General features: G+C 37.4%; 1 protein-coding gene across 1 annotated transcript in view; it reads right to left on the bottom strand.

Moving 5' to 3' along the window:
• Positions 1–26,368, bottom strand: part of LOC133518796 (tyrosine-protein kinase Dnt) — a 55,721-nt gene that overhangs the window by 6,294 nt on the left and 23,059 nt on the right. The window contains exon 2 of the mRNA XM_061852497.1: positions 6,612–6,739. Within this exon, the coding sequence (XP_061708481.1) occupies positions 6,612–6,739 (128 nt within the window). The remainder of the gene's footprint in view (positions 1–6,611; positions 6,740–26,368) is intronic.

Below are 26,368 nucleotides of genomic sequence, written 5' to 3'. Positions count from 1 at the left end.
TATTTGCTGTACCTAGTCAAAGGCGCCGACTGTAAATAAGGGGCCATGATCTGATAGCGCCGCACAAAGCCGCGGAGATGACGATAAGCCCCGCCTGATCGCGAGCATATTCGGAACATTTGCTTTTTAAATCCACCCGCTCCCTGCGGAGATATACAAATTCAAATCCTAGCCGCTACCTAAGCAATAAAAGTGCCGCCTGCATATCTGTTTAAATTTCGGTGAGCTTTTTAGCTTGTAGGCCACATAAAATATATATGCAGTGTCGGAGTGTCCCGCGTACTGTCTAGCGCATAAATGTCAAATAGGACAGTACACGTTTAGTACGATACTGCTTATACATATTTATACAAGCAAGTATCGTGGTAATACCTTGTATTTGTAAACAGGTACCTCAAATACCTTATTTTTATCGAAAACTACACTTGAAGAATTTTAATTGAAAATATGTCTTAGCTTTGAATAAAAGAAAACAGGCCGATGAACAAAAGACATGACTTATTTAAATATTGTTTCTATTATCATGAAGAAACAAGTAAAAAGTTAACTTATCATAAGATCCCACGTCCCGGATTCAAATGGCGACGTCTCGTATTCCAGCCGTACTTATGACTTGCAAATGTCCGTCCTAAATAAGCAGATGTCTTATTGACAAGTTCACTGAACTTGTTTGCACTGTTCTGATGTTGGTCGTGCATTCCCTATGCCCACCGAGCATGGGGTGGTTAAACTTTTACGCTAGCCATTGTAACTGTGACTTCGAGATACGTGCAGCGCACTTATACTCGTATGCTCGAGCATATGAGTCGCGCGTGAGTGATAGCTATTGAAATAGTATCCTGATGCTGGCTGTTGAATATGTAAAGTGGGAGTCGTCGTGACGGTTCGTATCAAAGTTCCGAGGAGTGGTCAAGTGAGACCTTTGTTTGGAAAGGGTTCAGCGGAGAGCTTGCAAACGTAAACGGTGAGGTGAGAGAACAAACAACAGCAGAACAAGCAACATGCATGTTCACTGCTCGACCTCCAACTACCTATTAAATGCTCATCATTCAGAAAACAGGCTAATCTTATGTCACGAATGTAAACAAGCCATTATTTCTCATGGCAAAAATTCAACCTTGATTATTTTTACATTCGAAAAAGAGTGAAATATTAAAAATAACCGCCAAAACCCAACTAAAAGACCGAATGAAACCCTACCCAAGTTACATATATGGAAACGCGAAAACAAATAAATGCACATATTTGGTTAGCGAGGCGGGATGCGAAATGGCTGGAGCCGAGGATTTGCATGAGGACTGAGAGTGAGGAGCGATCAAACACGCCGGCGGAGAGCTGATTAGTCAGGAAAAAAGCGCTGTCGGAAACATCCGTCAATGGTATTCTCAATGCCCAGAGCGAATACGAGTCTGACGCCAGTCAGTTGTGAGTCTGATTTGAAGAACTTCTAGAATCGGCGCTAGAAAACTAGAAATATCGATCAATGTTGTGAGTCGTGATAGCCTTTTTTATAGGATCATGACTCATGACTTTCTGACTTAAGATTTGACAAACATTATTCAAAACTCGGTCATTAGGTTATTTATCAAAGTGTTAGAAATGAAAATTGTTACTATTAAAAGGTACGTACCTATATAATTCAATAATAGTTTAGTTATAGAAAAACATAATACAACTGAGCTTTGACTTAGTCTTAAAATTGAGTCGAGATTTCCAAGTCAAAAAATAACTTCTAGGTCTGGTAACTTTACCAACTACTAACCAGTTATTTATTCGGTTCTTACAGCTTATTCAGAGAGCGCATTTCTTATTGTTCGCCTAGCGTTCAACTCGGCATGCGACTGTAGAATAACACCCCTGAGTTACCAATAAACGAGCGAAGGCAAGACAACTACTTCTAAGTTACTGCCTGAGGTTGACTTCCTGTAAACAACTTGCAGGTTTTAACTTTTTTCATCAATAATGATCATGTTTCACGATGTTTCCTTGTTTTCTAGGAAGGGAAACCACCTGAGGGAAATACTGAATATGGTGACAGATTTTCTCAAACATACCCTTTCAAATGTTAGATTAAAGACTAGACAAGCGCTTATGTTAGTTTGATGAAGTCTCCCAGAACATCCTAAGTTAAACATAAATATCAATTGTTAAACATAAAAGGTTATTGCGGTTTAGTGTGATATCTAGTTTATAGTGACTTGTTCAAACGACTGGCTTTACAGCTTTGCAATAACTCAATTTTATTGAACGGCCAGGTTATTCCAATTCAGATATGGATAGAGTAATGTCGGGCGATAATAGCAACAGTTTGTTTACGGGTCATCTAAATTCTGCCCGGGCGGCATTTCCATGAGAATGGCTTGTTTGCCAAGTCGGTCCGCAGGAGACTGAATAACTTACCTGTTCAAGTTAATTACCAAGTTCGGGAGAAGCCAGAAAATGGCTTGGTTAATAAAAACTGCAATGAAGTAGGCACATTAGTACACAAGTAGACACGCTTTTGTTTAGCACAGGAAGTCTTCGGTTGATATGAAAAATGTAGATTGGGCCGTTCATTATAAATTGTACCTCTCCCGTCAAATCATGGTCCCTATGAGAGTTCCTTCCGAGTATCTTTATTTTGGGCATATTTAAAAAAAAAATTGAATAAATAGGTCGGAACGTGATAATAAAAACTGTAAAACATACGTTTTTTTATCACATAATTATTCCGTTTCTAAAGGTTTTATGTGCTGTTCTACAAAATATTCACAACCATTTTACGTCACAGCCACTCCATATATATACCTAGAAATGAACTGCGGTGACAGCAACGATCACTTTGATAAGTTATTTTGGTCGTATCGCGTAGTATCATGTCCTTTTCGTTGCTCAATTAGAACAACTGTTTTTTTTATATACTACGTCAGTGGCAAACAAGCATACGGCCCGCCTGATGGTAAGCAGTCTCCGTAGCCTATGTACGCCTGCAACTCCAGAGGAGTTACATGCGCGTTGCCGACCGTAACCACGCCCCCCCTCGTTGAGCTCATTAATAAAACAATAATTGAATGCATTGCTGACTGCATAAGAAGCTGATTGGGTGGTATATTATAATGCAAATACGCCAATCGTTTTCCATTTCAAAACAATCAAGGCATCGTAAACGGAATATCAAGCCCGGTCTAGCGTGAGTCATCCTTTAGGTAACTACACGAAGACTTATTTCCATGATAGTATTTTAAGTGACCGATACTGGTGGAAGAGTCATTCTTCAGTTTATCTTAGAGCTTTAATACTCAGAAAATTTATGTTCAGTTGAGCGTTTTCAAATTGTGAACGATGAACATAATATTCCAAGTCAATATGAGAGACTAAAGTAAAACAAATGACTCGTCGTTCGAGCTATTCGTGTTCAAAAGACGACCATTAGTTATGCTTCGTTTAGAATTCTGTTCATACATGAGATTACCATAAGGTTCTATTGTTTTTATCAAATCGATTGTTCAGCGGTTAGTCACTGTTTAATGTTAGTATAATCAATCAGTATTGGAATTTACTTCCCTTGACTTCAGCTACTCGTAACTGGCTTAGCAAACACCAAGATAGGTACATTGATTGTTTCTATGGAAAGTTCGCAGATAACTAAAATTTTACGAAAAATGAAAAGATTGAAAGCATTGTAATGGATTTTTTTTTATTAAAAAAATCTAGGGATTTTCTCCGTTTCGAGAATAAGTACTTATACTTCAACTTGTGTACTAAACTGGCTACTTTTCTATCCTTCTCAGAAGCTGAGAAACCCCGCCATGTTTAAGCCTTATACGGAGGCTAGACGAGACGACATAAGCGTCTACATGTTTTTATTCTGTGGAAGTTGTATCACAACAAGTACCAGTGACATGCCTAATCCCTATTTAATAGATTGTTGGCACCTCCATCGTTTATTGACCATTAAACTGTTTAACACGTTTTTTTATCTAGATAACTAGCTAATCTTGAAAATTACTTGAGACTTTGAATTAACAAGCCAACCTAAGTGGCACTTAAAATTGTACATAAAAATTATTACCAATTAATACTTCCTATTAAGCTACGCTTTCCGCTCTTTACTAATGAATTCGTAAGATAAGTACATACTTAATATTTATTTGCAATAATGTACTTAGCTAGTAGCTACATATATTTCATTAGGCATATGTTCATCTCTAAATACAGGCGCGCTGTCCTCCAGCAGAGTCCTTTAGACTAGATGACTTTAGAGGCCATCTAGTTAGAGGAATACTAGTTACTACGTATTAGTTAAAGTTTTTTAGTGTTGCGTTGCAATTGAAAGATAAATAGATTTGACAGAGAACTCAACAGTACCTTACATCGTTCAAGAAGAAATTGAAAAAGCTATTGACACTCAAAAAATGGATAAAGCACCTGGAGCAGATGGAATATGTAACGAAATATTAAAACAAACAAAACCTGTAATAACATCTATACTTACCGAAATATTCGACATTGTTATAAAAACGGAAATCATCCCAAAACAATGAACTGAATCTAACATAATCCTCCTATTTAAAAAGGGGAACCACTGTGATATTGGAAACTACCGACCCATCAGTCTAATATTCAACTAAAAAAGAAAGGCATTATATTTCAAATACATAAAACCGTGAGGCAAGAGGATCCCCTATCACCAACACCAACACTTTTCCTAGCTGTATTAGAAATGATCTTCAGGAATATGGAATGGGAAGACCTGGGAACTATAGCTGGCCGCACACTAACGCATTTGCGATTCGCGGATGATATTGTGTCATTCGCAAAAACATCTGGCGATCTAAACAAGATGATTAATGATCTAGCATCGGAAAGTGCAAAAGCTGGATTAAAGTTAAAACCTCTAAAAACAAAAATTATCACTAATGGCAACAAGGATCCTGTAACAGTGGAACAGACTCAAATCTCCTATGCTGAAGAATACATATATCTTGGCCAACGGATATCTCCAGAAGACAACATAAAAAAAAGCAGCCAAGTGCGAGTCGGACTCGCGCATGAAGGGTTCCGTACCATTTATGACGTATTAAAAAAAATCTACTTACTAGATCTCGTTCAACATTTTACCACTTTGGACACACTTTTTTGCACTTTGGAAGTGTCTCTCGCGCAAACTATTCAGTTTAGAAAAAAATGATATTAGAAACCTAAATATCATTTTTGAAGACCTATCCTTAGATACCCCACACGTATGGGTTTGATGAAAAAAAATTTTTTTTTTTAATTTTTATGACGTATTAAAAAAAAACTACTTACTAGATCTCGTTCGAACCAATTTTCGGTGGAAGTTTGCATGGCAATGTATATCATATATTTTTTTTAGATTTTTCATTCTGTTATTTTAGAAGTTACGGGGGGGGGGGGGGGGGACAATTTTTACCACTTTGGAAGTGTCTCTCGCGCAAACTATTCAGTTTAGAAAAAAATGATATTAGAAACCTCAATATCATTTTTAAAGACCTATCCATAGATACCCCACACGTATGGGTTTGATGAAAAAAGATTTTTTGAGTTTCAGTTCTAAGTATGCGGAACCCCCAAAATTTATTGTTTTTTTTTCTATTTTTGTGTAAACATCATAATGCGGTTCATAGAATACATCTACTTACCAAGTTTGAACAGTATAGCTTTTATAGTTTCGGAAAAAAGTGGCTGTGACAGAATCGGACAGACAGACGGACATGACGAATCTATAAGGGTTCCGTTTTTTGCCATTTGGCTACGGAACCCTAAAAAGAAGTTCAAAGAAGAATAGCGAACAGCTAGAAAAAATACTGGGGACTGAACGAAATAATGAAAGACAAAAACTTACACATAACAACTAAAAGCAAACTATTGAATACATGCATCCTACCAGTTTTAACATACGGAAGTGAAACATGGGCTCTAACAAAAGACATCAAGCAAACTTTCCATATGCCAGCATGCGATGGAAAGAAGTATGATAGGTATCAAGAAAATAGACAAAGTAAGAAATGGCAACATCAGATATAAGATTAAAGTCCAGGATATAACTAGAAAGATAAGAAAACAAAAATGGAAATGGGCAGGTCACATGATTAGAGGAAAAGACATATGGAGCAAACTAGTCACGCAATGGTACCCAAAGGTTGGAAACAGGAAGGAAACTAGACCAAAGAGAAGGTGGGAAGACGACATAAGACAGGTCGCGGGAATAACTTGGCGTAGAGTGGCCACAGAAAGACCAGAATGGAAAAGATTGGAGGTGGCCCTTGCCACCTGGCACACAGAAAAATGGAAAAAAGAGATATATAATGAATAAGAGAAAAAGAAGAAAAAGAGAGAAAAAAAGAAATGTATTCATATAATAATAATTTAAAATGTCAAATATTTGGTCCGACTAAAGGCTAATATATATATAGTGTTGCTTTGCAAAAGTGGCTTAAAACTTACGCTTAAACACTTTTCATTTGGGATTATCTCCGTGTCTGAACGTCGACCGTAATAAATAAAAAAATAATCCGAGGTACCAACTTAAATTCCTTAATTTTCTAAATCCTTATTTCTTTGTCTGTTTTGATGAATATAATGAATGAACTTAAAATTTAGCAACTCACCGGTCTCCTCGTTAAACTCTGCCACGTGAAGTGCAGCTCTCCGATGGTGGCCGGCACTGGCACCACGAAGTTCAGCGCGTAGAAGTTTATCTGTCCCTCTCGCACATAGAACAGCTCCGCTGTTAATCCTGAAACAAAAGAGAGACCCATGAGTAATGGAAATCATAGAATGTATGGAACAAAACCACCACCACCAAGCGACATACTACATACGTTATTTTGGGTTCTTAACTACGAGGACAGAAATGGCAAATTAGTACCTAAATCTGTGTCAAAAAATAGACAAAATTCAGTAAAATTTTCATAAATACATATCAATTACAAGGACTTTGGACGTCGGCCTGACAAGGTGTCTATAAAGTTCAACATATCTGATAGGCATATATTATAAAAACACTTCATTTCAAACGTGATATTATAGGAGTGATATATTATTGGCGAACAGCGAACATAGTAATTAAAACAAAGATAAATATCTCCGCCCTAGCACGCACCTTTGTTACAACAGAGAAGCTAGAGGCAAGACTTACAAAACCACATAAAGCATAACATTAATGACACACGTGCGACGCCGGGCAGTCTGCCGCATTTGCCGCAGATTCGGCAAAATGTCGCGCAAACAACAGATTCAAAGGGCATTCATAGATCAATCCGCATCAATAACGCACGGGTCGAAAAAAGGCCAATACAAAGCCGCGGCGAGATCAAAGCAGTTCAAAAACACCGCAACTTGCGCCCGCGCCACCTGCCAACCTATTCACAATACTATTTGTACGCGACTGTAAGGACGTCTCAGATACTACTTGACCTCTTTAATCATAAGAACACTGCGAGACTAGAATTGCGTCTTACACTGGTCCACTTGTAAAGCGGACGTTGTGAACACATTTGGCTCCATGGGAAAAGATAAACTGACATTTAAAACAAGTCGAGAATAAAATGGTAAATTGCCCAAAAACCAGTAGCCCCGTATTTCATTTTTTATGGCCCTCGTTCACATCGTTAAATTGGGCGATCCCTGTTTCGATAAGCTGCAGAACATGTTTCTATTTAGTTGGTTTGATAAGGCCAATTTAATTAACCAGCTAGATATCTCTCCAGTTTAATTCTCAGATTACTCCTGATTGCTGCATTCCGAGTCTTGAAACTAGCTATCGCCTATTATGTGTTCTCTGTTAGAAGAAAAAAAGTAATGTGTAGGTACAGTTGTTATTTTATAAGCTCAAAACAATAAAACATCACATAACTAAACTTTCCTCTAGAAAGCAGTCGTAAAGAACAATTCAGTAATAAAGGTCTTCCTCCTTGTTTAAATGACTACCTCGTAATCCTCGTATGACCATTAAAAGTAATATGAGAAGATTTTACAAGTAAAGATTATGAGAGATTTCCTGCCTTGCACTATTTCCGAGAAACTTTAATGTTTACTACATGTAACTCTTGTTATAATAGTGAAGATATCTAAGGTAACAAGATGTAGTGTTTTAGACATATGAGCTAAGGGGCTGCCTCGCGGCTATTTAACACCCACAATAAACCCTACAATACAACCTTGTCGTGTGCGTGGGACATTACTGGAGCGCTATAATATATAAAGGATCAGTTGGTGTATTACCTGTCAAGCAATAATTTTAAGCTGGATTTTTTATGTTAATACCCATATTGATTTATTTTGTCTAGCTAGCTAGCTACGTGACTCTAGTCTTGTCAGGCTGACATGAGCTAACGAATCCGGACAAAAGTGACGGTAAAAAGAATGAATATAAGAATCAAAAACAGTATGTCTATATATATTTTGTGTTTATCTTAGGTGCTGTGTCGTGTGCTAAGGTGAAGATTAATAGAAATGAAGACATACATGTAATAGTTCAATTCAAACCTGTAATGTTAAATATTTCCACGTATTAACCAGTTTTAAATTACTGTGCGAATATCCTCGAAAACTACACACTTGCGAACCCTCATTTCATCTGTTTGTGACCAGTAACAATTAATTAATTTAATATATGGGGTATGCTCCTCGTATATAATGACTAAAACAGGTTTTTATTATAGCCCAGCGGATACGTGGATATCCAAAAAAGCCGCGTGCAGTGTAAGTGAGGCATAAATTTAGGGCTTTTTTGGTTGTATTTTCACTACCCTACCTTTACAGTCACGCTTATAAACATGTATACACTTTTCAATTTATACCATTAGAATAAGCTGAATGTGTTTATACTTATTTATGAACGTGACTGTACTGGGCGGCATTTATTGTCGCTATTATTATAAATTATGTCCTGTGTAAACTACTAATATAAATTTTATAGACGTAAGCAAGGGTCCCTCGTAAATTCGGGGCCAAATTATTATTATAGAAAGTAAATATCTAAATACAAGCTACTAAAGTGAATAAAGTATGTTGAATAAATCCTATTAAATACATATGCTTATTAATTATATACAAAAACTACTTACTAGATCTCGTTCAAACCAATTTTCGGTGGAAGTTTGCATGGTAATGTGTATCATATATTTTTTTAGTTTTATCATTCTGTTATTTTAGAAGTTACAGGGGGGGGGGGGGGTACATTTTACCAATACCAAATAAAACGATATTAGAAACTTCAATATCATTTTTGAAGACCTATCCATAGATACCCCACACGTTTGAGTTTGGTGAAAAAAAAATTTGAGTTTCAGTTCTAAGTACGGGGAACCCCCAAAAAAATTTTTTTTTTGTGTGTGAAAATCTTAATGCGGTTCATAGATTACATCTGCTTACCAAGTTTGAACAGTATAGTTCTTATAGTTTCGGAAAAAAGTGGCTGTGACATAAACGGACAGACAGACGGACATGACGAATCTATAAGGGTTCTGGTTTTTGCCATTTGGCTACAGAACCCTAAAAAGCAATGGGTTTTAATTCAGAAAATAAAATTAAAATAATATGTGCCTTATCTCGACAATCGTGCCATTCGTTTTCATTATATTTTTATGCTGTGTTGTTTTTATTATAAAATATCTTGAATAGTGCATTAACGCCACATGACACTCATTGAAATAACGCAATAATTTCGAATGATAAAATCCTTAAGAGCACGTACCATCGTCGACTAAATAAACTGAACAGTCGTACACCGTATTGCAACGAAATAACGTGTACTTCACTTCACATCGCCGTTTCATTCAAATGAGACACTGTGGATGCTATAAAATTAATAATTTGACGCCGTTTATGGTTATTTGTTTGTTTGTCGTGACACGGCGATTACCTCTCATATCATTTGCATACGCGACAGCCACAATAACTGATAAGAAATATACTTTAACTCGAGGTAATAAGCTTTGTGATGGACAGTAAAATTTGTCGATGTCAAGACAGCTCGCGCGGCTACTAATCGAGTCGACACCTTCCACTGGAAATACAAGACGCCAATAAGACGCATAATAAATATATCTAACTAATAAACGTGTCTAAAAAGACATCGCAATGTATCGCAATTTTAAGTAAACCCAAACATGTCGTAAATCTTATTGATGTCAAAATGTGTGAACTAATTATTATAATTATTAAATGTATATTATTTTGATCGATCATTGTATCTCTTCGCTTGAGAAAAGGGCATGAAAGTATTGTTTTTCATCCAGAGAAATGGTTCGGAAACACTACTGTAGGTACAGTCAGCATCAAATACTTTGTAGCAGTCAAAGTGGCCAAATAGTTCGGTACACCATACTAAATATATGGTGTACCGAACTATTTGGCTACTTTGGTTGCTACAAAGTATTTGACGCTGACTGTACAACATGTTCTTTAATAAGTGAAATGGGCGTATACGGTGTGTTTACGTGTTTTACTTAGATATTTCTATTAGAAGTAAGTACCTACAATTGAAAATGAAATCTCGATGATCCGAGTGTAGAGAATTCGTAAAAAATGAGTCCCGCGAGTTCCGTGCCATGCCACAAATGGTGTTAAGATATTCCAACCATTAAGATGATGACCGATTAAAAAATGCAGATGCCACGTAAATTACATAGTAAAGTTCTGTTATATACCCATGTTAAGTACCTACTTAACAGGTCCCGAGCGCGGCTACCGGGCGCGGCGCGTTTGAAGCGGCGGCAAAAAGAAGCTACGATACGACAAATAACAGAGATAAGCACTGTGCTCCATCGGCCGGCGCCCACTTTTTGCTCCTTATTTAAACTAATTTCTAAGAGCGCCGCTCTGAACGTCCCTTATCGCAAAATTTGTTAAAACGCATTATACATACGGCCCCGGCATAATATGCCGCGGCTGCGGCTGGCCCGTCGGTTTGCATGATGTAGTGAGACTGTAAAGTGACGTTATTTAAGGTATACTACCAGTCAGTTATACGCAAAGGACCCTAAACGTATTGCGAGTTCAATATAACAATGCGTTCAGGGTGCTGATGGTTCCACCTCGTTACTGTAGCGCGTCCGGCATCTTGCGGAGCAGAACGAGGTAGCACCAACAGCATCCTGATATGCCTGATAATGAGGCATTGGGACGGAGCGCATGCTTCAGTGCGTGCCAACACCTGCCTTAAATTGTCTTTTGTTTTTGTTCTGTACTAACCACGTACTAACCAAACTATGGACCAGTGCCTGCAATAAATTATTTTTATTTGTATTTATTGATACTATATCACCTTTCTCTCGTACTTTTACTGTGAAATGATCATGAATCTAGAGCATCTCCATGTTTAAATATTGATACCTAATTTTGGAATTCAGAGACTTCTAATTATTAATCGGATGAGATGGCAACGATATACCTACGTACTGTATGTTTTGAACTTAGCCTCCCACCACAAGAAGGGCGGTGAATAATAAAATATTAATAAGTCTCCATTGTGCTGTAAGAATATCGCGTGCTTCACTATTGAGGCTATAGCATTCGCACCTCCGAATAAAGCACTCATTACATTCACACAAAACCCCATTTGTAAGGATAAAATGGCGTCGCATAATAGACCTGATATTTCGTACGTCCCCTTCAAGATATAAAGATTTTAGGGCACAACACGGGCATTATTCTGAAATTATGCGAGGCGTGGAAGGAAATAAAATAAAAGTGCAGAGGTGGTTGAATAAAGGTGTGCAGAGTTATGCACTCGAGTCAGAGGGGCTCGTCGGGGAAAATGTCGTGGTTTATTATTCCGTCGCCTCCGTGCAAAATGCGCAGGGGCAGCGATAACTTTTATGAATATAATTGATACCCTCAGATACATGTGCTTAACTAGTTAGGAATTAAAAGCGACAACCATTGTCAATGCCGAGTTAAAGTCAGATATCTCGAGGCAAACGAGCTGACACAGACACAAGAGTACAAATGTACGTTCTGCACAAGTACAGAAATACATTCAGCGGGGGATAGTGCCATAATTTAAGAGATATATATATATTTGGAAAAGTTATCCAGAATACCAGATAAAGTATCTGGTATTCTGGTATGGCGCGTTGTTTCATCCGATAATATTGATGCTGACTGTATTACCTACATGAATCTTAGAATAAAACCTTCAGGCAAACAGACACGACAGAGGTGAAGCAACAGGAAAACCACTAAACGAACAACAGTTTACAGCCTCACCACATCCCATAACAAACGATTAGGTAATCATAATACGTGTACAGGGTGTCGGGAATAGCGGACGCCGTTAACTTCGATGCATAAAAAGTGTATTTAATCGATGCATGTTGCAATAGCGACAGTTTTATTGGTTGTTGGCAGAACAGAGCGTTATGGTGAAGGTATCCGGGCCGGTTAGAATAATCAACGTCATAAATGTGTGGTCATTTTTCGCCTTGTTACAAAGGAATAAGGCACATATTTTGGCGAGGCATTCTGATTATAACGCTCAAGATAGCCAGTGTGACTGAGGCCTCAAGATCTGTAACAACTATGCATACCAAATAAGAGAGCGCATTTATTTTGGTTCAGTTAAAAGTTCCATCCTTTCGTCCGAACATTTGAGTGGCATAATCCGTGAATAATATAGGTTATTGCACACCTTGTGTCACACGACGAGGACATAACGTAAATGGCTATACACATTTGAATTTTATTCCTTTCGATTCCTTTTTATGACAGGACGATTTAACGTCATCGACATAAACCGTATGGTATGTATAAAATTGTGCTATAACAATATCAGAAACAAGACACGGTGAATTCTATTAAAGGAACGATTTATAGCTCCGCTCGCAAACAAATTGTCTGGTTGTCGTATTAGACTGTTGAAAGGTAATAACTTGTCGTGTAAGACGCGCGTGGGCAACCTAATTCAGCAGTTGGTCGTATAGTAAGTTTACATTGCGCAGGCATAGACAGAATTAGACTGGGATATGGCGACACGGCGCGCTCATAACAATCAACACCTACAAATCAGCTTGTAAAACACCTTAAGGCATCATAAATTAGTTTAATTTAGTGCTGTTTACACTAAAATGAGGAGGCCAGGCGAAGGCGAACATTTAGGAAAAAATCGACAATAAAAGGTTTGTTATTCGACTAAAATAGAAGGTAACGTGATATGAAACACAATAATAGATCAAAATCATCACGTTTCATATAAAAAGATCCGGAAGCAATGTGTGAAATTTGATGCCTTATAGTCTATTTGTCAGTCGGTTAACCGCTTTGTCCTTAACAAGATTCGTCTTAACAAAGAAATTCAAAACGATCCCTTTCACAAAGATTTGTGAATTAACTCCCTCAATAGAACAAGCGGAGGTGTGAAGACGTCTTCTATATACGCTTGATCCCTCTTTTGTAGTAAGATAAGTATGTAATTGCATCGTAGACGTTTAAAGACCCATACCACTTAGTACGAACGAAGTCACTGGACTTTTCGTTTTCTTTTTTTAACCAATTGAGCATTATATCTGAAGGGAATCGAAAAACAATAAACCCGAGAAATAAGGCTCGGTTTGCCTAGGAAATATGTTTATCGCTACGCCGCTAATACCTAGTCGTGTACAAAAGAATTATAAAGAACGCCGATATACCTGAAAACGCTCCTATAAAATAAGCTTAATTTTTCTTCATTGAGGATTTTTCTCTTGAAATTGAACGCAAGACGACTGGCGCCCGTTTTACGGTTTCTTCCAATCTTGTCTGATTCCGCCAATGAAGCTGAATAACAACTCTAACAGGATTTTTAATAGACGAATAAAATAAGTAAAATTCCGGCGGTAAAATCCCCGCTGTTGTCTCGTAAATATACTTAGTAGGTATAGTGAATTAAATAAAACCAAGGTGTAATGCATAGGTGTGCTTAAGCATTTCTAAGAGTGCAGGGGAAGCGTGGGCGACATCCAGGGGTGGATAATACGAGTAATAATCGCCGTCATCCTTCACCGCCGTCGTACGTGGCGTTACCCCGCCCTCCCCTGGTGTTTATCACGAATGCAATTACACCTACACTCGTTTTAATGGTGCAATTAAAAATACACTAAAATGTTCTTAAAATAAAGCCGATGATCATGCCAATTAAGATCTAAATGACGTTACTAATCCATACCACTTTTATACTAATTGTAAATACGAACATCTGAATACGCGAATTTTTTTAATTCACAAATGAAGTAATTGGGATGAAACAGCCAATTAATTTGTGGTTAATCACATCGTGTGATACGCATGCCGTCATCCATATCAACGGAATTAGTCAAGGGTATTTTACTTTTATTTTGGAACCGGCTCCTGCCGTAAAAGGTACGAGGTGCCGCATCCATTGCGGGGATTTTAGGAGTTCGGGCGCCATTTCTGTTTGAACAAGGACTTGGATGTGAATTGTTCTGAATGCTTCGTGATAGTGAAGTGTTTTAAAAATATCCAAGAGCTTATTGGCCCGTTGATGGATGCCGCTTTTTGCCCGCGTGCCCCGGTTCGGCTTCGGCCTAATCCCACTGAATTAGTTTGACAGTCGGTATCTTTTCCTGATTTTTTGCGTTCTAAACCCCAGATGTTTATTGGACTCTCTTAATTATGTGAAACGACACGAAAACTTTGTTCATAAATTTCTTGAAGGCGTCAAAGCTTCCTTGTTACGTAATCATTAAAGTTACTGTATTAGGGTCGTTTTATAGGTGTATATAGAAAAATATTCGGTCGTTACAGAGGCGTAAGTAAACGAAATAATAAATAAGGAGTGTTGTAATAAAATAAACAGCCGTGTTTACGAGGCCCACCCTGCGAGTGCTGCGTTGACGGATTTATCCCCAGCGAGGCAAGAGTTCCTTAATACGTAAACAAAAATGCGTATAAGGTGTCGCTGAATACTTACGCGAACACCAACGTAAATATCTTCTCTCACTATCAAATCATACATTCGGAGAATCCCGTACGGAGTAATACGAATTCGAAGTCTTTAAGTTATCGTAACCTATTTTTATCACTTCTAATCTCAAATAGGAAATACGCAGATTAACCTGGTTCAAATCATATCACTTTCATTACAAAAATAATAGTCAAACAACCATGTAATTAGACACAACAGAACAGACACTTGTGTTTCAAAAATTCACGATTTTGACGGTAAACTCAGTATATAGATCCACATCCTAGTAAATTCAAATCTGTGCTTTGAAAACCTCGGTTATTTAGAATAGAATAGAATAATTTTTATTCGTAAACACAAACAAGACACATTAAATTACATGATATAACAAAAACAAAGAAAGTATAAAGTGCCACGAAATGGCCTCATCTCAGCATGTTGCTGGTGGCTTCCAGCGCTGATCTTCCGATGAGTCCATCAAGTGAGAAAAATCACGAAAGGTAACAGACAAGAAGGAAAAAAACATAAAATAATATAAAACATAATAATATGGAGTGAACAAATTGAAAAAGAGATAAAAGATAACGACTAAATTAAGTAAAGATTATTTATATATCAAGCATCGTAAATATAACGCTGTATCGGTCCGGTCCAACCATACCTTGGCTAAACATTTGCATACGCAACAAGCGCCAACGGTAGCTACACGAACTGCAACGAACGAAAAGGCAATCACAGATCAGACCAATATCGAGCGTCCATTAGATCAATTTACAAGATTTTTATATTATGAAAACAGCATCAGAGGAAGACGAATACTAACATAATACTCAAACAAGTATTTAAAGTTGTAATTCATGATATAACTGAATAGCTAACAAACGCATCCTCCAAACCGTCTATACAGATTTGTCTGAAAGTTCTCTAATTTATAAGATCAAGTGCAGCGGGTGTTAGTAACAAAGTTATGCGAAACACGATAACTATTAAACATGTTATTTAATTAGGGCTCAGGAGTATTTGAAGTGCACTTGCTAATTCAGTATCCAATAAACATATAGTTTCATTGATATTTACATAGTTGAAATCTAAACAATGACGTTGATGTTGTCTTTGATCTGACAGACTTAAATATGACTCACAAAAGCATGCCTGATATGATCGGCCACCTAATTCTTTATACAGTTGACACTGCAGCGTCATTTAATTGTATTGGCCAAGTGGGTAGTGACCCTGCCTATGAAGGCGGTGGTCCTGGGTTCGAATCCAGGTAAGGACATTTATTTATGTGATGAACACAGATCTTTGTTCCTGAGTCATGGGTGTTTTTTTATGTATATAAGTATGTATTTATCTATATATGTACATATGTATATCGTCGCCTAGTACCCATAATACAAACTTTGCTTAGTTTGGGGCTAGGTCGATATGTGTAAGATTGTCCCCAAATATTTATTTATTTACCCTGATGGGAAGGGGCGGAATATGTCACTAGTTTAGATTTATTAGACCTATTGAAATCGTATTAATTAAATCACATTTGCCAAGAAATACAGACGGCGCGGCAAGTCAAAATTACGGAAGGAAAAAAAATACGGAATTTGAGACTGTAAATATTTAATTTAATCTGATTATATTTAACAAGATCGGCAGCTCATCACGAACTCGGTGTAGCGCAAATCATCCTTAATCCGTAAAGTAAATTGAAGCATCGTCACGTCTGCATCAGTTAATTGGAACATTGGAATAACATTGCATGCAATTACGATGATTCAGTTATCTTATCGAGCTAGCGTTAACGAAGCAACTTTATCAACGTAGGTGCGAAACAGAGTGCAATATTGCAATTATGGCAAGGGTGATGTTGTAATCACTTTACACGCGCAGGGAAATCGAACGCTTTTTATACCAGTATATCAGCGCTCTACAATTACTGATAGTTGTAATGGATTTCGGTACTGATTCGAAATTCGACTTACCGCTCGACCCGCATGCGCTCAGCTTTGAGCAGAATACTCGGCAAGCTCAAGCGACTCTCTTTAAATATATTTTTATAGACCACAGGCCATTAAAGCGCACCAGGAACCCATTATGTCGGAATATCAATCTGCTCTATTTGTCAATTTACGTAAATAACTCGAAAGGCCATTTCCCTGGCAGCTAGAGTAATAATGAAATTGCTTATCGCCGAGCCCCGGAGACGGTCGTGATTGCGGAGAACGGAACCGTGCTGGCCTGCGGACCACAAACACCGCAACTAGAGCTCTTATCAATAACGCCGACAAGCGAATCTCCTCAGACAAACCAATCTAGATAAAGCCTTCGATTGCGCATAATTGTTACGGATACATGATATCAAGTTATTCTAGGCACGAGCTTACACTCGGGACAAAATAGAAGTGCTAGATCGCAGCGGCTCCGAAACCTAATGGATCCGACACTCGCAAAATTACCCATCCCCCAGGGCTCGGCAAACAACGGATATGCAATCTGAAACTTGTAAAAAAGTTACCCATTTCTCTCAACAGCTCGAGTGGCGAAGACTCCGTCGACACAAGAGAAAAAATAGGGGGTTATATTGGTTCCAATCGCTTGCCGAAAACATACGAACCAATGTAAATGCGATCTCAGAATACGCTGAACTGTTACGAATCTCGGAGTCAATGCTAAATGGATTTGCATGAGAGTTGATGGGACTGGTGTTTTATAAGCAACATGAATAGATGACAAGGAGAAAAAACAATACCGCACTCGTGATATGTTTGTAAATGTCGCGGGAATGCGGCATCACATGAAACCCTCGTCAATTTCGTCTATCGTTTAAACCCAATTACCGAGTCGGGCCACGTGTATGGCACGACTAATATTCCAAGCCTTATTATCTGTGGAGTGGATTACTATTCTTCGAGAAAGGTTATCGCACGGTAGCCCGCCACTGGAATTCATCGCTTATCGCGACCGAATGCAATACAAGATTTATATTGCTCGATAAGATATTAGGGATGATAATGTGATCTTATACCGAACTTGAAAAAGCTTTGCTTCTAAATTTGGAACATGCTTGATGATGATGTAATCCTGTTATCCCTCATTAGGGACATAGGGCTCGCAGAAGAATTTTCCATTTGGCGCGATCCTGGGCGGCTACTTCCAGCTCTTTCCAGCAGAGTCCAGTTGAGCCAGCCTCCTTCTCAACTGATCGCCTCCATTAGGGACGAGGCCGCCCTGACCGTCTACTGCCAGTCGACTGCCAGCGGAGACACTTCTTGGACAAGTGGTTGTCCGGTCTACAGAGCGTGTGTCCGATCCATCGATCCATTTCCTTACAATTTCCTGGCTTATGGGTTTCTGGTCAGTCATCTGCCACAATCTGACGTTTGAGATAGTTCGTGGCCAGTAAATCCCTAGGATGCGCCGCAGGCACTTGTTTATAAACACCTGAATTTGAACATGCTTAGTAAAAAAAATCGGCCAAGAGCATGTTGGCCCATGCTCAGAATAGGTAGGGTTCCGTAGTTACCATTCTGTCACAATATGCTAAACTGGGGGCTATTATTAGAAAGTATCATCAATCAAGATCTTTTTTGCACTAACTACATTGCAAAGCTGCGAACGGACAGACAGACGAATATAAGTGTTCCTAGTTGACTATGGAACCCTAAAAAAGGTTTTGCGTTATAATACAGGCATGTAGGTAGATGACTTTTCCGAAAAAGAGCGAAAAAACTCCAGACTGTCAATTTTATACGGAAGAATAACTTTGCGACCCTATCGAAATAACGTTACTTTTCCATGAAATTTCCATTTCGGGAGAAAACGGTTTCCACTATGCAAATCACTTTGATTTTCATGTCAATTGCTTTAGCATAATATATTCTAGGTTTATAGGTTTCGCTTTAAAAAAAAAATTAAATTTTAAATATGAAAAAAGAAGAAAACAATTTTTATTATAACTAGTTTTTTCATTGTGTCAATAACATACTAAAAACTCATGGAGAATGGAAAATATTTAGAAGTGGAAAAGATTTTCTCTTTTTGTATGGACGAATACGTGGTATACTTCCCTCTTAAGAACTTTTAAGAAAAAATTGTGTGTCAGATGTTCAAACATGTATTTTCCGGAAAACCATGAACGCCATGGAACCATGGCTTGTCAGTGCAATTCAAATAGAAACTGTGTACCGAGTGGAGGTGTCCAATGACAGAACACACGAACACGCTTGGCAAATAACGCTCACCAAATATTATCTGGCTGCCACAGTGTATTATGTCGTGGATTTGTACTAACATACCACGGCAGGACGGGAGCACGATGTTATTTGCTTAGAGACTAGGGTGCTGGACATATTGAAAGAAAACATTTGCTGCTGACAACCGCATATCTAAAATAAATCACGATTTACACCTTGTCTCGGCGCTAGAGACGAGGAAAGTTTTGCCCCGAGGTGTAAATAGTGCGTTGGCTGCAAAAGAGCATTTTACCAAGAGCCCTTGAGTGTTTTGTGGAGGAGCGTTGGAGTAAAGCTATGTTTACAAGCAGCACATCTTGTGGAATCTTTTAGCGTATACAAACCCCTACTTTAAAAGGCGTGACTCAAGCCTAAGAATTTCACGACTACATAGTCTACATACAGCAAACATCACAGAAAAAAAACTTGGAGCGTAAAACGAGACTCGATAAATTAGAAAATCCGCGATCGGGCGGAATCGCATGCAACCAGCAATTATCAAGTTGGCAACCGTTCAGAAAATATAATTTACGCCGCCGTCGGACACGATGGAAATCATAAAATTTAAACATCGCCTGCAAAGTAAACAATGGGCAAAAAGAGCAAAATGGTCGGTGCGAGCCCTCGGCCTCCGAACGCCGTGCCGCGAACTCTTCATTTTTTTACTCAACTCTTTTTGAATATGATAAAGTATTCGGTTGTTAACCAGCATCGCTGCGCTGTTCCAGCGCAATTTGAAACATTTTCATTATAAACGGTCCGGTACTTGACCTGGTCTGTTAATTATAAAAATGTGTTCCGGCGTTCATTGTTGCGGAGAAGACAATATGAAAAAGAAACTGCTTTCCTGTAAATGTGGCTGTTCGTTGGAGTGGAAGTGACACTATTTTATCAGCGTTAATGGAGCGGCGTGCACCGGACGGGGTTATTAGCGATCTAATTATACGGTTTTCCAGGGTTTCCGCCGCGACCTGTTCCGGCTGCGCCGGCGACGGCCCGCCAGCCTGCCATTCGCTGCGCTTCCAGGGGTGTAATTCTAGTCACCAAGACAAAGCCGCCAAAACCAGTATAAATTCGCTCTCCGGTTACGCAAAGGTGTTATGAATCACGAGGTCACGTTACAAAAGTCAACCTGAAAACCACACTCGCTTGTGCTCGGAATGGAATGGGTACACGTCCAGCCCTAATTTGACGAGCCGTGACTGAACACGACAGCAACAGGATTGGTTAATTTATTTTATCAAAGGCAGCAGGTTACACTAGCATTGAATATGACGGGCGCCATATCCCACCTGTTCCCTTTAACAAGGCATTGTTAGTAAAATTTGAAATTCTAATCGCTGATGTTTAAAATGTGTAAGCAAGCGTGAGATTTAAATAGCATAATAGCAGTACAAATTCAATTAATTTCCCAGACACACCACGATAACATCTGTTCAGAATATAAAATACACCGACACGTCCCGTTCCTTGTTTAAAGCCCACATAAAAATGAGACCCCGAGCGCCTGACGGTAACGTGAAATAAAAAACCTCACGTATAAAAACTACCTACACGTACAAGGAGATCTTAAACTTTGATCTAACGACCCTGAAAGGATACGTTATTATTAATAACCGATGTCTAAATAAAACATACGACGGACATAAAAATATAGGGAGAAAAAAAGGATTTTGGGAGTTGAAGTCATTTATTAACACTAAGGAGCGGTGAATCGAGATAAAACAAACATGGCGGGCAGCGCGCGCGCATATAAACATGGAGTTTATCGTGGGAGGCTGTCACAACAGCGGCCTGCACTGACGGCCGGTGAAAGCTAAGACACCCTGTAATACGACATATGAGATGTTATCGTACCCACAAAAACATTTGAAGCCTACGCGCGCCTTGTAATTTCTAATCTAACTTTGAATTCCATTACACTGAAGGTCATTAACATACATCGATAAACATCAGACTTAATACATGCGTTTATCATAAAAATATGTTTCTGATTTCAAGTGAAGTAATAAAACATGACGACTTGTGCGTTTTTCTAAACCACATCATACATAAACCTATTACTATTTATTGTTTTATGTTTAAACTGTAAACATTTTCCAAATGTGTGCCTACTTTGTATTAATCTAGTGTAATGATTATTGTGTAGCTGTAATATTTCTGATAAGTGACAATGTATGCTTAATACTAATAAATGAATATGAATATTAACCTCGTAAAGCACTATTCAAACGTAACAAGCTGGGCCCTTATTCGACATGCTAAAAGTGACGTTTCGTGTTGATTTCCATTTGATGTGAGAAATATTGTGACTTGTCGAATTGCTATTATCACCACCTGTCAGTGAACAATATCCACACTAGAGGCGGGGCGTTGTACCGGAATAGTTTTTGGAACAGGTTATTTGTAATAGACTACTTTTAGCTTGTCGAGTATTTAAAAGTACGGACTTTGATTTCTGAAATAAAACAAATATGAAACTTTTATCACCTCGTACCTCCATTCTTACCGTTACTTTAGGTAAAATAAAATTTTGTTAACAGATGGTCGTCTGGGTGTCTGTTGTATCTAAAAATAATGTAATAATATATAACAAAAATATGACAATAGATTCATAGCCTTCACTCAAAACGTCACCATATTTCCGACCCTTACCGAAATAATAAGTCGATATTTGTATAAATAATCCTTATTTGTAAGACGCCTAAGCACGGCAAATACGTAAACTGCCTATTGGGGGTCATACTCGTAAAACTGGTATTTTAGACGTACTTTTGGTACGAGTAACAGAGACGTACTTTTGGTACGCAGTCCCAGCTCTAGTCAGGATTCTAGTTGTCAAATATAAGCGTGTCGAATACGTATTAGTTAACTGTCAAATGAAATTAGATCAACGGTAGACTTTTTTGTCGATGGGTATGGCTGCCATGTTTGGATTTATGACATTTAAAAGGGGATCCTAAGGCAGAGAGTAGTTTTACCTGTACGATTTTGATTCTTCTACTGGACGCAAGATTATATATATATAGCTGCCAAATTCCGATCAGGCTGACGCAACTAGGAAGAAAAAAGTTTTGTATGGAATTTGTTTCGCAAATCATTGCCAACGAAGAAAAAGAAAACGTCAGTGCTATTTATTCTGTCAAGTTTACATCAAGTCTACTGTCAGCCTAATTGCTTTGTTTGTTTTGAAGGCTTCAATATTTTGTTCGGGTATTTCGTGTAATTTCTTTATTGTTTAGTGCAAAAATCGAAAATAGTCAACCGTGATCAGAGTAAAGAGCGAGTTTGTTACAATGCCAGCGAGAAAACGGTTTACTAAGTGTGAAATATGTGGCAAGCGAGCCACTCGATAAAATCACGAAAAAAGGGATTTTATGGCGAAATTTCCCTTGGATGAAGACTGGTAAGTATTGCTTTAGATACTTTTGACCTTATTTTGGGTCAGCATGCTATAAACACATCGAAAATTAGATATTTTACATTATTTTTCGTTGTGAACTAGGGATGTACTATAACTATCGATAACTGTAGTTTTATTTGTATATCAGTGTAAATAATTAAATTAAATATGTGAAATTTCCTTAGAACTAGCATGCAATATGACCATAATTAATTCGTCGAAGCTTAATAATGCATAAATTATCTATCACTTATGCATTAATGGTCATTAGTTAACATATTTTTTTTATCTAGTGATTATTTAATATATTAACCTAAAATGTAAGAAAATAAACTCTGTTTTTATGATAAATAAAGAAATATTATAGGACATTATTACACAAACTGACTTAGTACTAAAGTTTGAATGGCATGTGTTGTGGGTACTTAGACAACGATATATATATATATATATATATATATATATATACCCACAACACATGCCATTCATACTTTAGTACTAAGTCAGTTTGTGCAATAATGTATATATATATATGTACATAGACCTAATTTATAAGTATTTATAAATACATAGAAAATACCCATGTCTCAGGAACAAATATTCATGCTCATCACACTAATAAATGCCCGTTCCAGGATTTGAACCTGGGACCATCGGCTTCATAGGCAGGGTCGCTGCCAATAAGGCCAGACCCGTTCTCATGATTAACAGACATATAAATACATAAAAAGTTAAAGCATTGATAAAGGGTTGTTGATAACTGGATGCCGAAAAACATGATTTATAGATGCATATTAGCGCGAAATAATCAGTTGATCATCTCATTAGCAAACACATGGAATATAAACTGTAGATAAAGTCATGTTTTTCCAAGGCTGTATGTTTTCAGATGCAGGCAGTGGGCCAAATTTGTTGGAAACGAAGACCTGATACATCTTCCCATAGAAAAGTTACATTTATTCAAACATGTATGTGCACATCATTATGAAAATCAAGCATTTAATAAAATAAAAAAACACGACTTAAAAACTGTATTAAAATAATTCGGGTCCACATTAAGCCCGACCAGATAGTAGTCCAATTAAGAACTATCCACTTTATAACATGCAACTTAAATGTGGACTCGATGCTAACCTGATTTCGAGTACAAAATTTGTAGACAGGAGCCTATGTTTCAACCCTCCCCATTTTATCGATATCGATAAGAATCGTAAGCGTGTAGCGTACTACACTATTTAAATCGCTTATGTTGCTACTATGGTTCTTTGACAGTTCTTTGTCGTACATTTTGGTAATGATTTGCGAAACAAACTGATTCCACTCGCTAGTATGGAAGTCCCGTCTCTTAAAACGTAGTGATTATATGCTCTTTGACAATGACATGCAGTTGCGAATGTAGATCCAAAGAGCATATAATCACTACGTTTTAAGAGACGGGACTTCCATACTAGCGAGTGGAATCCCTTTGTTTCGCAAATCATTACCAAAATGTACGACAAAGAACTGTCAAAGCACTGTCAAAGAACCATAGTACCAACATAAGCAATTTAAATAGTGTAGTACGCTACACGCTTGCGTTTCTTATCGATATCGATAAAATGGGGAGGCTTGAAATATAGACTCTTGTCTACAAATTTTGTACTCGAAATCAAGTCCACATTTAAGTTGTATGTTATATAGTGGATAGTTCTATGAGTGGACTAATACGTGGTCGAGCTTAATGTGGACTCGATTTTTTTTTAGAACACCTTGTTGTTCTTCACCACTAGGAAGGATCAAAGTAGCACTTTTTTCCCTACTAGGAGGGATCACTTTTTTCCTCTTTTTGCATACTTCTTAGGTTAAATTATTTAATTTAATTACCATTAATTAAATTTATTTATTTATTTGTACCATAATAATTTCCTCATAGGTGATGTGAAAAGCAGTATGTAAAATTATCACGTGTTAGCAAAAATATTTCCACCTTAGGGTGGTATTCCACCTATCCAATTTCTTGGTCCAATGTCATTGCGTCTCACTCTGTCATTAATCAAAATGTGAGACGCAATACACATTGGACAAAAAAATTGCATAGGTGGAATACCACCCATAGGCGTTAACACTTCAATCCCTCACTACGCTAGGATTCTATTTTAGAATACCTCGTTACACTCAGAATGTAATTATAAAATCCTTCACTATTTTTTTTCTTAATTTTTTTTTATTAAAAGCACTATTTTCAAAATGATCTGCAGATACATGTTTCAATAAATGTAACTTTTCTATGGGAAGATGTACCACGTCTTCGTTCCCAACAAATTTGACCCACTGCCTGCATCTGAAAACATACAGCCTTGGTTATGTACAGTTTATATTCCAAGTGTTTGCTAATGAGATGATCAACTGATTATTTAGCGCTAATATGCATCTATAAATCATGTTTTTTTGGCATCCAATTATCAACAACCCTTTATCAATGCTCTAACATTTATATATTTATATATCTGTTAATCATGAGAATCGGTCATGGTCCTACTGGGCAGTAACCCTGCTTATGAAGCCGATGGTCCCAGGTTCAAATCCTGGTACGGGCATTGATTTATGTGATGACCATGCATATTTGTTGAGTCATGTGTGTTTTCTATGTATTTATATATATATATCGTTGTCTAAGTACCCACAACACATGTCTTATTTAGCTTCCTATGGGATTAAGTCAATTTGTGTAATAATGTCGTATAATATTTTTTATTGATCACAAAAAGAGAGATTAATTTACTTACATTTCAGATTAATATATTAAATAATTACTTGATTAAAAAAAATTCATCTATAAAATTTTTGTCATATTGCATGCAAGTTCTCAGGAAATTTCACATATTTTATTTAATTACTTACACTGATATACAAATAAACATACAGTTATCGATAGTTTTAGTACATCCCTAGTTCACAACTAAAAATAATATAAAATATCAAATTTTCGATGTGTTTAAAGCCTGCTGCACCAAAATAAGGTCAAAAGTATCTAAAGCAATACGTACCGGTCTTTATTCAAGGGAAATTCCGCCATAAAATCCCTTTTTTCGTGATTTTCTCGAGTGGCTCGCTTGCCACATATTTCACACTTAGTAAACCGTTTTCTAGGTGGCATTGTAACAAACTCGTTCTTTACTCTGATCACGGTTCACTATTTTCGATATTTTCACTAAATAATAAAGAAATTGCACGAAATACCCGAACAAAACATTGAAGCCTTCATAACAAACAAAACAATTAGGCTGACAGTTGACTTAATGTAAACTTGACATAATAAATAGCACTGACGTTTTATTTTTCTTCGTTGGCAAAGATTTGCGAAACAAGTTCCATACAAATCTTATTTTGTTCCTAGTTGCGTCAGCCTGTGTAGATCTATCATAAAAACGTACATGTGACGCATGTGACAATTGTCCAGGATGAAAGAAATATCTTGACAATTAACATAAAGCAATACAATACCACAAAATGTCAACAAGAAAACAGATTTATTATAAAAATACAAATTATATACAAAGCTTCATTTTAAAACCAATGGTCGTGGGTTCTAACCCCGGCTCTTAACAATGTGCATCTTGTATAATGTACCGATTGCTTTTCAGTAAAGTAAAATATATTATCATGAGGAAGATGGAGTAGCCCCAATAAGGTATATTTTCCCCTCTGGGTTAGAAGGTCAGATAGTAGTGAGACAGGGAGATATAATGAAGAATGCGGATAAACAAGCATTTATTGTGTTGTTAGGCTAGTTATTTTTTTCAAAATTTGAAAACGAACGCAACAGCATGCTCAAAGCCCCCTGTGAGT

This window comes from Cydia pomonella, chromosome 6 (genome assembly GCF_033807575.1).
Source record: "Cydia pomonella isolate Wapato2018A chromosome 6, ilCydPomo1, whole genome shotgun sequence".
Lineage (NCBI taxonomy): Eukaryota > Metazoa > Arthropoda > Insecta > Lepidoptera > Tortricidae > Cydia > Cydia pomonella.
This window is presented reverse-complemented; position numbering and strand designations above follow the sequence as displayed.